The 12,967-nt window shown below is 36.8% G+C and overlaps 2 protein-coding genes across 6 annotated transcripts in view; both read right to left on the minus strand.

The window, feature by feature from the left end:
* TBK1 (TANK binding kinase 1) overlaps positions 1-10,029 on the minus strand; it is a 30,909-nt gene extending 20,880 nt beyond the window's left edge. The window contains exons 1-5 of one of the 3 annotated variants that reach the window (XM_063309252.1): positions 5,065-5,385; positions 4,222-4,279; positions 2,853-2,961; positions 2,411-2,551; positions 1,566-1,695 (exon numbers count right to left, since the gene is read on the minus strand). In XM_063309252.1, the coding sequence (XP_063165322.1) occupies positions 1,566-1,695; positions 2,411-2,551; positions 2,853-2,939 (358 nt within the window). In that variant the 5' untranslated portion in view covers positions 2,940-2,961; positions 4,222-4,279; positions 5,065-5,385. Of the gene's footprint in view, positions 1-1,565; positions 1,696-2,410; positions 2,552-2,852; positions 2,962-4,221; positions 4,280-5,064; positions 5,386-9,894 lie in introns of those variants that run through there. The other 2 variants (XM_063309253.1, XM_063309251.1) reach the window with 2 other exon arrangements.
* A 2,073-nt stretch (positions 10,030-12,102) lies between these two features.
* XPOT (exportin for tRNA) overlaps positions 12,103-12,967 on the minus strand; it is a 39,104-nt gene continuing 38,239 nt past the window's right edge. For all 3 annotated transcript variants that reach the window (XM_063309256.1, XM_063309255.1, XM_063309254.1), the window contains exon 25: positions 12,103-12,700. In XM_063309256.1, the coding sequence (XP_063165326.1) occupies positions 12,674-12,700 (27 nt within the window). In that variant the 3' untranslated portion in view covers positions 12,103-12,673. The remainder of the gene's footprint in view (positions 12,701-12,967) is intronic.

Consider the following 12,967-nt stretch of genomic DNA (forward strand, 5'->3'; position numbering starts at 1 on the left):
ATAAGAAACATGATACCTTATTACAATTATGGGAGTGCATACTTATTTTCAATTACTATTTCTTTATGTATTAGTAAATGCCAAGAAGGAATGAACAACTGGCCAAGCTCAACATTAGAATGTGATTTTGCACTAATGTTCACACTCAAAGGCAGATTCTAATGTCCTGCAATGTCAAGAGACAGGGAGGCATGACTTCCCCAATGCATTATTCGGATGGGATGGGAATCTTATCTATACCAAAGAAACGTTTTTTGAAAAAGAGTAAATATCTGAAACAAGACTTCAAATATTTGGTTTCTAACATGTATGATAGCACTCTAAGATCTTGATCAAGTATTACCAACAGCGACAAGCTGAGGTATAGAAAAGATAATTTATGGAAACAAATGTTCCAAAAACACCACTGCCAGAAAAGCAATTTTATTTACAGTGCAAGTCTGTAGATGTTCAGTCTGACTAAGTATAGTGGACTTATTACTGTTAAATATGACTGTAGATGCATTTACACTACTACACTTTTATCACTTCCGCCTTTGCAACTCAGACATGATAGCCTAAGCATTGGGCCCAAATAGGAGCCATTTGGGAAGAGCCACTGTTGCTGCTACAACTCACAAGGCTATTGTCAAGCAGCAATAGCATGCACTGTAAGTAGGAGTCCTCAGAGACCTTACTGGCTCCTCCAGGTTGCTGGCTGGTTTAGTCCTCTTCTTAGTACCTCTCCTTCTTATGCAGGAATGAGGAGAGGCAGACAGGCATATTCTACCTCGGTTACAAAAAATCTAGAAAACCACAAATGGCAGGAAAAAGATACAGAAAGCTGTCTTTGCCACCATACAGTGTTGTGTGGAATTTTGCAACCCAGATATGGTATGCCTAAGAGAGAATGAGAGCCAGTTTGGTGTGGTGGTTAAGGCATCAGGCTAGAAACCAGGAGACTGTGAGTTCTAGTCCCACCTTAAGCACAAAGCCAGCTGGGTGACCTTGGGCCAGTCACTCTCTCTCCACCGTAGGAAGCAGGCAATGGCAAACCACTTCTGAAATCTTGCCAAGAATACATCCTATTTAGATATTTAGTTAAATGAAACTATTTAGATATATCTAACCTAGATATAACTGAGGTATGTGTCACCCTGTCTGCATTTGCTTTACCTAAGCAAGCACACAACTGCTACAATAAAGTTACCTGGAATGAATGAATCTGGCTATTGTGGGAACATACGTTTGTGGTTTACATGCTTCACACTTTTACATGTTAGAAGTAAACTCCTGCTGCACAGCTTGGAAAATGTGCATATACTGCAGTTAAATGAAACTACACCCAAATTGTTATTTTATACGATGTACAGTTTAAACACATTCTAATTAAGTAAAGTAGATGAATATAGCATGCCAAAACTCAAACCCAAACACTATACTAGTGGTTTTCAACTTTAAGTCCTCAGGTGTTATTGGGCCAGAAATCCCAAAATGAAAATCACCGTCTAAGAACTCTTGGAGGCTGCAAGTTGGGAACAAGTACAACAAACATTTTAGAATCTAAGGATATAACTTTCACATACCAACATCTCTCAATACAATTAAGAATTCTGTTTCTGGCAACCCATAGGCATTAGATGGCTCTTCTAAAACTGTATATAAACTGCCACATGGACAAAATTCCATAACAAGGACTTTATGTCTAGAAGTTGTCTAGGAAAAAAAAAAGTTTTAATTTACATTGAGGAAGTTACAAAGTCAGAAGTATAGTGAAAGATAAATTATGCTTTAGACTAATGAGCTAACCTATGAACAAAGCTTGAGAGAAGGATTTCCTTGATTATAGTTTATTAATTGAAATGTAATTAATTTAATCGTGCAATTCTGCACAAACAATATCAGAAAAGGTTGCATATTGTGGGTTTGGATTCAGTGTCAAACACTTAGCATTACAAAACCAAGTGCAGTCTCTTCTTGGGGTCTCTAGCCCCTTTCCTTCTTCTGGAACTGAGAAGTTTTCGATTTTGTTTCATCTTAATGACAGCTTGCCATATTGTTTGAATCAAAACAAATTATTATTGATCTTAAGTAAGGTTAATGGAAACAAGTCAATGCAAAAACTTTACTTACTTTCACTAAACAAAATTAAGATCAACCAGTTTAGGCACTGAATTATACATTAATCTGTAGCCAATTTAAAGTATGTAGAATTTTTTTAATCTCTTTCTTGTGGCCATTCGAAAAGAGGAAACAGGGAGATTAAGTTCATTTTTATAACATTACCATTATTATATTTGAACATCATCCTTGTTCTTGTGCATCTCAACATATAATTAAGAAAAAAAGGTTGCATATTGAAACCTAACATACAAACTGTAAAACATCAATTGCTCCTCAGTAAAATATACACACAATAGATAATAATTACCTCTTCTTCTATGGCAAATAATTTGACAATGTTCTTGTGATTTAGTTTCTTTAACACTTCAAACTCCCTCATCTGAACATCCAAAGGACGAAGGAAGCTGAAGTTATTAAATACTTTGACAGCATACAAGTCTCCAGTTTTCTGTAAGAAATATATGGTTTATTTAGAAAGAGCCCAAAATCATTAAAATGATGATCTCTGGAAAACAACTCTTGTTCCTGTCCATTTAAATTTCTAATGAAATGTTTATAACATTTTTTAAGAAGTTATACAGAATATTCATCTGACAAAAGCTACAGTACAGTTGTTATCAAGACACATCGCTTCACCTCTGATGGGTAAACACAGAGATGCCATTCAATATGAAAACTTAAGGAAAGATCCTACCCAAAGTCTAAGCAAAAATCTTTTCAACTGGCAGGATTTTTATCTTTATACGAACCTTGTGTCGTCCACGGAAAACATTTGCAGTAGCTCCTTGTCCCAGGATGTCTGATAGAAGCCACAGATAATTTGAAGTGCTCTGCATATTTGCTCCCAATTAGTCAAATCTTATTGGGGTTGAAAAACAAAACATAACTTCATGAATTAAGATGCCAATATGTCCAGGATACAGCATGAACTGTTCTTATTTTAGATCTACAGGCAAATATCCCTGTAAGATAATTTTAACTGAATTCTAAAATAGCTTTTTTCCTATTCATAGAAAAAGGCAAACACTTAATAACTCTAGCTTAAACAAGTCATTGCCATGGCATTTATCTTTTTTATTAAAAACTGAAGAATCAAAAAGCATAAACTCATTGTGTGGGTATAAACAAACACCACCTGGACCATGTATGTGTCCTTTGTCTGTCTGTCTGTTTCTCTCTATATATATAAACACACACATACACACTTTATTAAAGTTTCAAAGTACAGATAAAATACAAAATATAGAAAAGATCAGAGAGAAGACTAAAAGAAAAATGACAAACTAAAAAGTACAGAAATAGATAGAAATACAAAAAGAATGACTTCTGACCTTTTCCAGCACAGATACAAATGCAAGGAATTAATACATTAATCTCTTACTCTAATTCAGACCATAGTAAACATTATTTCTGTAAGCTATAATATACTAATCATCAAAACTCAAAATCAAAGCTTCGTTTTTTTTTAGATACAAGCAAAAAGTCCAAAAAGCAGTTTCCACATAAAAACAAATCGAGCATGTTCTTCGTCCCAGCCTAACAGTCATAGTTAAAGCCTTTAGACATCATAAAGTCTCCTCTTAACTCAGCCTGACTCCTACTGACTACATGAGCACATCCATGTTGTTTTCTTGGCAACAATACAAAACTGCTTTGTCACTGCCTTCTCTCAGGATGTCCTCTGAACTACCCAGTCTAGTTTACAGCCATGGAATTTCTTTCTCCCAAATACTAATCAGATGTAAACCTGTTTAGCTTTCTAAAAATCGGTTAGATGCTGCCACCTGCTGTTACTGAGATTTAGAGATACCCTTAAAGAATTAACACAGAGAAGCACGTTTTTTTCAAATAATTATCACTGCTATAAACTGCATCTACTGACTTATTCTCAACTCCCATTCATTAAAGGTCTTAAGGAATTCTACAAGTTAAAATTGTGTTACGAACAATTATCATAAACTTGAACTGAGGACAGTAAAAGCAGATGTGTCATCTTTTCATGTCTTCAATCTACATATGTGTCACAATTATATTGTATGAATGCTGCTTAAAGCATTCTGATAAAACATATCTGCACAACTTCATCATAAGTTCTGTGTTCTATGCAGAAAACCTAACATTCTCAAATGTATTAAGATTGTAGTTCCATGCACAAAATGGGATGTACATTGTGCAGCTGCATTAAATGGGAAAAAATACACCATTTAGGATTTTCATTTGAGGCCTGATATATCAGAGAAAGCAGTGCTTCCTAACTGTGCTTCTTTTTGTTTATTTTGAAAACTTACACTGCAATTTGTTTTGGCAAAGTTCTGTATCAAGCAGTCCATAAAAATAGCTACAATGTCACAAATCATACCATTGTTTCTAACAATAACACTCCTCAGAGAAGTAGTTTGCTACTGAGTGCTGGATTCTTACCATTTAATCATTATGAAGAAATATATTGGTAATTATGGGTAAAGTAAAACTTCATGAGATAAAGGAGTCCCACTGGAAAAATAACTTCTTTTGGACTTATAGTAAATAAATAAGTACATTAAAAACAAAGTGACATTTGAAACATGGTTAGCAGACAAAGTGATGATGTGCAGCTCACATAATAATGTATCATCACTTGTTCTATGTTAAATGCTAAGGATAACTTGGGGACTGGATTTTAGTTGCTAAAGAGACTTTGACCTCTTTCCTAAGAAAATTTTCTTTCAATCAACGTTCAACCTGATAGCTGTACTCCAAAACACTATCATTAAGTCCATTAAATTTAGTCAAAAAGTCCTGGTTTTCTTTTCACTGAATTGAATATTCTCCCACCCACCCACAAAAGTAGACAGAAAGATATTCATCTTCATCTATTACCAGTTTCTGAGCAGATTGGCTTTTGTCAATGAGGCTTTCACAATACCCTTTTTAGTAAGATGGAGAAGCACAGACATTTGTATCACAATAAAAATGACATACCTTGCATATTTGTGTGCAGTGTTTCATTATTTTGGTGTTGTCATAGTTTGGAAGAGACACCTACAGTATGTAGAAAAGGTGCATACTACGTTACTCGCCTGAGTTGAACCCCTGCCAGATACAACATTCCCTGCTAGCATTAAATATAAGACAGCCAAATTGGGTACATCTTGGCAGCATGCTGCAAGCATAACCAAGCCCCGATTTATACCATGTATGCTCATGCTATTCTATGCAAGGTAGGAACTCTAATCTATAGGCAATCTTGCAAGCCAACATGCTGTTGGCCACATACCACCAACTTGGAGGTGTCAGTAGTATACTGAAACACATTCAATAAACCAAGCAGTTTTGATGGAAAGAAAAAAAGGTGTGGAAGTGGGCAAAAAGGGATAAAACAAGGGAGCTCCAGCAGAAGGAACAGAAGTGACAAAATTATTTGGGATAAAAATGAAGTGAGAGAATTCTAGAATGAGAATTTCAGTGATTTGTATGGAAGTGATAGTTATTTTTCAAAGAATAGAACTGAAAATGCTGTAAGTGCTAATGTCCAAGAAAAAAAACAAGGAAAAGGAGTCATGAAAGTTGTGAGAATGTTGAAAATAGTTAATGCTTCAGGTGTTGACAGGATAACTGGAGAATCTGTAAAATATGGGTGTGATTTGCTGCATGGGCTGTGCCAATTGTTTAATGTGTGCAAAGGCTCCATCTGTGCTCAATGATTGGAAGAATGCCATCACTTTTCTATAAAAAAGGAAAAATAACTTAATTAAGTGGGACTGGGAAAATGTTTGGAAGAATTCTTTCTTATATTGAAAAAATATGAGAGGTGATAATAAGCAACATTTGGGAACTGTAGTGTAGCTTTATCCTCATCAGAGGTGTGCAAACCAGATTTTTGCTCTTCAGCAACTATATGAATATGAGAAATAAAAGTTTATTGCATGACTTTGACTTAGAGGAAATGTACAATAAACTGAACATACTCAAATTATGTAATGTTTTGTGCACAAATGGAATTTAAGATTGGTTGCTGAATGCAGTAAGACTAGTAGATGATGGTAGTGGCAGTGATTTATTAAATTTATATGCTACCAACTCCTACAAGATTCACAGCAGCTGACAAGATCAAATATAATAAACAGTCAGCAACAATCAAAATATCAGTAACACTATCAATAAATAAAAAATGGGAGTAAAGCATGCATGAGAATAAATGGAATGCTTAGAAAATAATTCAACACTGAGGAGGAAATACAACAAGGAAGTCTGATATCCACTTGGTTGCTTAATATATTAATGGATAAAAGTACAAGACATTTCTGTAGAGACGTAAGTCCTGTGTTGCTTGGGGATGTGAACGTATGTACACCCTTGTATGCTGATAACGCCATGCTGTTGGCTGAGAAAGTGAATGATACACAGTAAATGTTAGAGTTATGACACAAGAATGTAGAGATGAAAATTAGTGTATCAAATGCTAATGTATTTATTTTATTTAGTCAAACTTATAGGCTACTTTATATTCACAACTCAGTTGCTTTTGACAAAGAAAACCTAGTGACTGATTGCAAATGGTATATAAATCATGTAAAACTAGAGTAAACTTTGGTGGAATTTGGTAGAATGGATGCAGAAAGTTTACAGGATCTAGAATAAGGGGGTGATGAATGTGGACTGAATGCAAAAGTGAGTGAGCAGTATGAAACAAGTGTAGAGAAATGGTTTGGTCATACAAACTGAATGAATGAGAACAAATTGCAAAACAATTGTAACGTACGAAAGAATAAACTGAGAGGAAAGGGAAGACTAGGAGACTTGGAATGGATGGAGTTGATAAGAACCTCATAGAGAGAGATAAGTTAAAAAACAAAGGGCAATATATGAATCAGGGCGTGGACACGGTGAAAACAAGGATGGTCTTCAAGGATAGAAAAATATAGAAATAATGAATGGTTGTTGGTATCTCCTAATTTTATTTCTTTTTGCCTTCTCTTGTTTCCTGACCTTATTTCTTTTACTCACTATTTCTCACTTGTTTTCTCTGCTTTGCATAATATTGTTTATCCTGAAAGGGAATAGTGTGATAGGTATGTATCCATGTATTGTATGCATAGTTTAAAATGTAAACTATTTACTAAAATTAGGACACTACATTTAGCCAAGAACCATTTCATGATTTATTTTATTTTTATTTATTGATCGTATTTGTATAGCCACCCATCTCACAAGAAGGTGACTTTGGACAGTGTGTGCCACTGATTTCACTGATTTTTTTCCCCCAACAAGAATGTAACTTCGATCTTCTATATTTCAAGAGCATTGTTTCTATTAATGAGAATATTGCAACTATTGTTTTAAGGGTCAATATTATACATATAATAAATAAACCCAATTCTGGTGGCTCATGAGGGGAAACAATCTATAGTTAGGAGCAATACTTTTATTAAGAACAACCAAAATTATGTAATGGTATGCAAGATTCTGTGTTACTCAGACCTGGTTCACATTTCACAGGAATCTATAATATTTGTTTTTATTTGTCACAATATTTGTTATAAAATTGGTTTTACCTTAGTGTGTTAGGTGAATCCAACTATAGCAATTTGTAAACTATGACTTGTGTAAACTATGGCTAGCTTTAAAATTATTTGTGTAATATAGCATCTCTCTAAGCCAAAATGAAGCAAACCACATTATGACTTAGCTTCTTATATGAACTAAGGGCAAGAAATCAATAGCTTGTCAAAACAATTAACTATGTAAATATGTAGGCATGTATGCCATCTATCTCTTCTTAGAGACAATCTACTAACCATATCAATCAGCTCCCTAAATTGAAAATTCAAAACACAAAAATGACAGCAACATTAAGGTGTTGTGTTTTTTTAAAAAAGACATGCTTCTTTTTTTCTACGTGCTGCCACTTATTAGCAACGAATAAAGGCTGAATTGTAAAGTACCACAAACTGCTAACTTTACAATCTATCTAACGTCATCCCAGGTAGATTTATTTGGAAGCAATATTGGGGGAAACAAGTATCCCATTCTAATAATATTTTCTATTAATTAAATATATTCTAGGATATCAAAGCAACTACATATTCTCCATCTATAATTAGCTGAACTAGAGCTATTTCAGTTAATAACTTAACATTTTTTAATGAATCAAGCTGAAAAACAAAAGTAGTTACTTTCCATATAGCACACATATCTTCTAAAATGAAATCTACATGTATTATTGAGCCTGAATCCATATGTATAAAGGTTATATCACACAAGTTTTTTCTAGTAATTTTTTTTTAGAAAATTAAAGAGTTGCCTCATTAGCACCAAACAGCCTTTATCTTCAACAGAGGCCAAACATATTCTTAGGAAAAGAAGACAGAGGATGATTGGAAATGGACACTTCACCTTGCAGTTTGGTGGCCAAATGCTGCAATGTTACCAATTCAAAATATCCACCATCCCAAAAGATAAACAGATTACAGTCATCACTTTGCATCCATTCAGGAAGACAGCACAGTATGGGTAGTCCTTGGTTAACAACTGCCCTGTCTAATGACAGTTTGAACTTACGTCGATGCTGAAAACGTAGCTTTACAACTAGTCCTCAAACTTATGGCTATCACAGCATCCCTGCAGTCACATGATTGCCATTTGTGAGCTTCACAACAAAGTCAACGGAGAAGCCAGCAGTAAGTCACAAGTCACAGTCATGTGATGTCTCGCTAAACGACCTTGGGTGATTTGCTTAACGACTGCAGCGGAACAGATGTGGTAAGTCCAATGTGGTCACGTTTCACTTGACCCCATTGCTCAGCGACAGAGTTGCTGGTTCCAACTGCAGTTGTTAAGTGAGGACCACTTGTAGTAGGCAGGTACTTTTCCTTTCTTCCAGGATTGTGAATGTGAGAAAGAACACTGGTAATAATAGAGAACAAGAGGGTAATAGAGTGTAAGCAAGGTGACTTCTTCGCACACATATACATGGCTGCATCTGCGCACACTTAGGCAAATGCTTAAATTTAAAACTGATGTAGACATTTATATGCAAATCATCCCATGCCTTACAGCTAGGCCTGTGAATCATCTGTTACAAAATATTATGCTTGCACTTAGGCAACACGAACTCTCCATTACAGAGCTAAAAGCATGAAGGCTACTTCTTAGAACAAGCTACCTTATTATATTATGCATGTGAGAATATGCACCAGGCCACGAGATGCAGGAGTCAAGATGCAGATGCACAAGGTTCGGAACAGGAGAAGTGAACATTATCACAATATTGTGTGCGACTCTGGACAACCAAGGCAAACAAAGGAGAGTAAGGCTTTGCAGCAGGCCATCAATCAGTAGGAAGCCCGAGGTTAGGGGGATGGCAGCTCTAATCCAGCACGGTTTGAGGCCACCAGGCTGGAGGAGAAGCACAAAAACACCGAATCGCTTCACCCGCCGCAGTCATCTAGAAGTAAGCCCTATTACTCAGACTAGCCAGGCACGAGCTCGAGGCACGAGCTCGAACTAGACCCGCAGAAAAGAGAAGGCTGGTTTTGTTTTCTGGAAAGCTTCGTCACGACAGACCGGCTGGAATGAGTCCCCGGAAGTGCCACAACCGTTCTCTCCAAAGCCTCAGCGATTTTATTTCTGGGAGAAGCTCTCCCCCACCCCAAAGAGCAGCTGGTGCTGCCGAGGCGCGGTGCCAGCCTTCCCACCTCAGGCCTACCAAGCTGGCCAAGTGCCCTCCCTTTCAAAGAGATTCGTAATTCAGTCCTGGCCACCGGAGGGCTCAGCTCTGCGACGCGCTAACTGGCCTTTGCTCCTCTTTACCTGCACCCCGTCCGGACCGTCCAAGCGACGGCGCGCGGCTCGACCTTCCTCCTGCGGCGCCTTCGCCCGACCCCCGCGGACGGCGAGCGCAGCAACCACCTCCTCCCCTACTCCAAAGCCCACGCCGGCTCTCGCTCGTCGCCCAGCTTCCCCTTCGTTTCCGGCTTCCTGGCCGCGTAGGAGGCGGAGTGGAGCCGGCCGAAGCTGCGGCGGGCTGTTCTTGGGCGCACGCCTCCTCCTCGGCCTTCCTGAAGGTTCCCGCTGGCAGGATCCACGCTCCACCCGACGCAGCTTTCCCCACGCAAAAGCCCCAGAGCGTTCAGTGGGAATCGCGACCGACGCGCGTGTATAGGGTTGCGGCTTTTATTGCATAGAAACAGACACAGGAAATGCGGGGGGGGGGGACACATTTCTACGAACACGTATTTTAACAGTAAAATCATTGCTCTCTATTCAGCTAGGACTTGCTCCCAAGAAAATGTTCCATTAAGTATTATTGTTGATCACAGAAAACACAGCAAAGGAAACAGCAACACATATTTATAATAGTTGCGTGTATATAGTTGTTTTATATATTGGGCATGCTTTCACACAGAAGAATGGTTACTTTCCTCATTTTTTCTGGTCATCTGATCTAGTAAGAATTGTTTACTTCAGTCCTCTCTGCGGTCTTAGCTGAAGCGGATTCAATAATTGTATAGTTACTAAATTTGTTAAGCCCAACTCCCAGCAGCACAGTATCAATATTCAGCTGTCGATTCAATGTCATCACATGTGCAGTATATAATCCAAGTGTATTATCTGAGGGCTAAGGTGTTGATGGAGATAGATTAAATTGTGTTGTGTCAGGACTCTTCTGACTTACTGCAATCAGCCTAATAAAGTAGCTAGCTGTAGTAAACCTCTCTCTAGGGTCCTGCAAGAGAATGTGACTGGGAAAAAAAATTAACATGGTTTTTTGAATTTGCGTACTGAGCAATGCTAACACAGTGGTGGGAATTTTTATGCACTGAAACTCAGCTGCAGTCCTACCACATTGTTTTGTTGTAAATGTTGCAAAACATGGATTATGTAGATTAGAAGTGAATTGTTGAGTGGTTTTTTTTGTGATTTTCTCCTTTAGTTGTTATGTTGTTCTGTTTAACTTTTTTATTAGCATTAGTATTTTAAAACGTTGGATGGCCCTCTATGGCAATTTTTGAAATGAGTGAAATGGAAGAGAAGGGTCATACTGACAATCTTCTGGGTCATTTCACTGCACTAGTGCAACAACTAAAATAATAAAAATCCATCTTTACAAAGAAAGCAACTTATCAATGGGTTTTACATGGACTGGTTATCCAACTATCCTATTCCACTGTCCCTCATCTGTGGCAAACACAAATGTAGCAATGGCCTCCGCAAAATCAAAGATACCTAGCTGCAAAACATAGCCCTTTGAAAGTAAAGGTATTATTTTAAACAGCTATTGGAATATCAAACGAAACAGAATAAAGCTTTGGTTGAAAATGTCACAAGTCAATGGAAGGGCTCAGGAAGGTTATTTAGTAGCAGAGTTTATTGCCCAGAAAATAAAAAGTCAGTCACACAGTTGGTGACAACCTAATAATGCCAAATTATAGTGAGTAAAATGCTAGGACAAGGTGCAGGATGAAAAATTGAAAAGGTCATTAAGGTCTTAATATTTTTTATTGTGTTATCTGTGATTGTATGTTGGAAGAGAACCCTTCCAGATAAGGAGGTGACCAGAACTTTGCTTCAGCAGAGCCACCGTTTCTTTGAGAGTCTTCCTTAGGATCGTGCTCTGAAAAGCCACTGTTATGGTAGTCAACAGACATTCAGTAAAAGTGGGAAGAAAACAACTATAACAATGTTTTATTCTAAAAGTCCAGGGAACGCTGGAATGTTCTGTTCCTCCTCTAGACCATTCCCTAATAGGCAGGGTCCAGGAGAAAAATTAAACATTCTGGAGTTCCCAAAACAAAGTTTGACACATAACTACAAGAAAGCTTTATTGAGTCTTGTAAATAGAGCTGTATGTATGCAAGACAAATTCTGTCCATTAATCTGTTTACAATGCTTTTAAAATTAATACAAAAATTCTGTTCAGATATCACCTTTGGAAAAAAAATAAGAGTTAAGCAACAATTCTATAAAGTACACACACAGATGATTTAATGGCCAACATATAAAAATAATTTAAGACAATTTAACAATTTCATTGAATAACATTTATTTGTTTCTATAAAAAGGTAGTGCCACATCCTGTTCCTTATCATATCTATTAATAACTGTATTTTTTTCCTGTGTTTAGGCCATCCAATGAAACATCTATCTACAAATAGAGCTTGATTGTTTTATTTTATTCCACAATACATGAACAAATGAATCTTGTTTCTAATATGCACATATTTTATTTAAAAATGTACACAATTTATAACCATTGCTATGTAATTTGGAGAAATGTATACATTGTTTAATTTCAAAATTAAAAAACAGCATTTTATTTTTGCCCTTTTAATTACAGCATACAGTTATCCAACACATTATTTGAAACAGACTATCAGGCAACTTGTGTTGTCTTTATGCCTTTATGTGCATCAACCAGCAAAGTAAAGGCAATTCTCCTGTATTACATAAAAAGGCTAATACACATATGATTTATGCCCAGAGAAACTAAAAAAAAAAGTAATTTGAATGGCACAGAAGTTAGCATTCCTAGAAATTAATATCTGGAGTTCCTGATTAAGGAAAGTAGGCAGAAATTCCAGCAGATTCCTTAGGGTTTTGCTCTTTGAAAGAATACCTGTTTAAGAAAATGTATCACATTAGAGTTTAAGAAAACACTACTGAAAAAAATCAAATAGAAAAGGATGTTGTTATTGGCATCCCTGCTGAACATGTGAATCTGAGTAGCCAGAGTGACCTAGCTTGTAACACTAAGAATGAGGCTTGTGGCCCATTTTTTACTATACTAAGCCTCTTCATGTGATGCAAGAAAGCTTCTGTATTGACACACTCATCTTTCTTACTACAAGAAGAATGATTTTAATGGTTTGAGCCACATTGGTAC

The sequence above is a fragment of the Candoia aspera genome, chromosome 7 (assembly GCF_035149785.1).
Source record: "Candoia aspera isolate rCanAsp1 chromosome 7, rCanAsp1.hap2, whole genome shotgun sequence".
Classification (NCBI taxonomy): Eukaryota; Metazoa; Chordata; class Lepidosauria; order Squamata; family Boidae; genus Candoia; species Candoia aspera.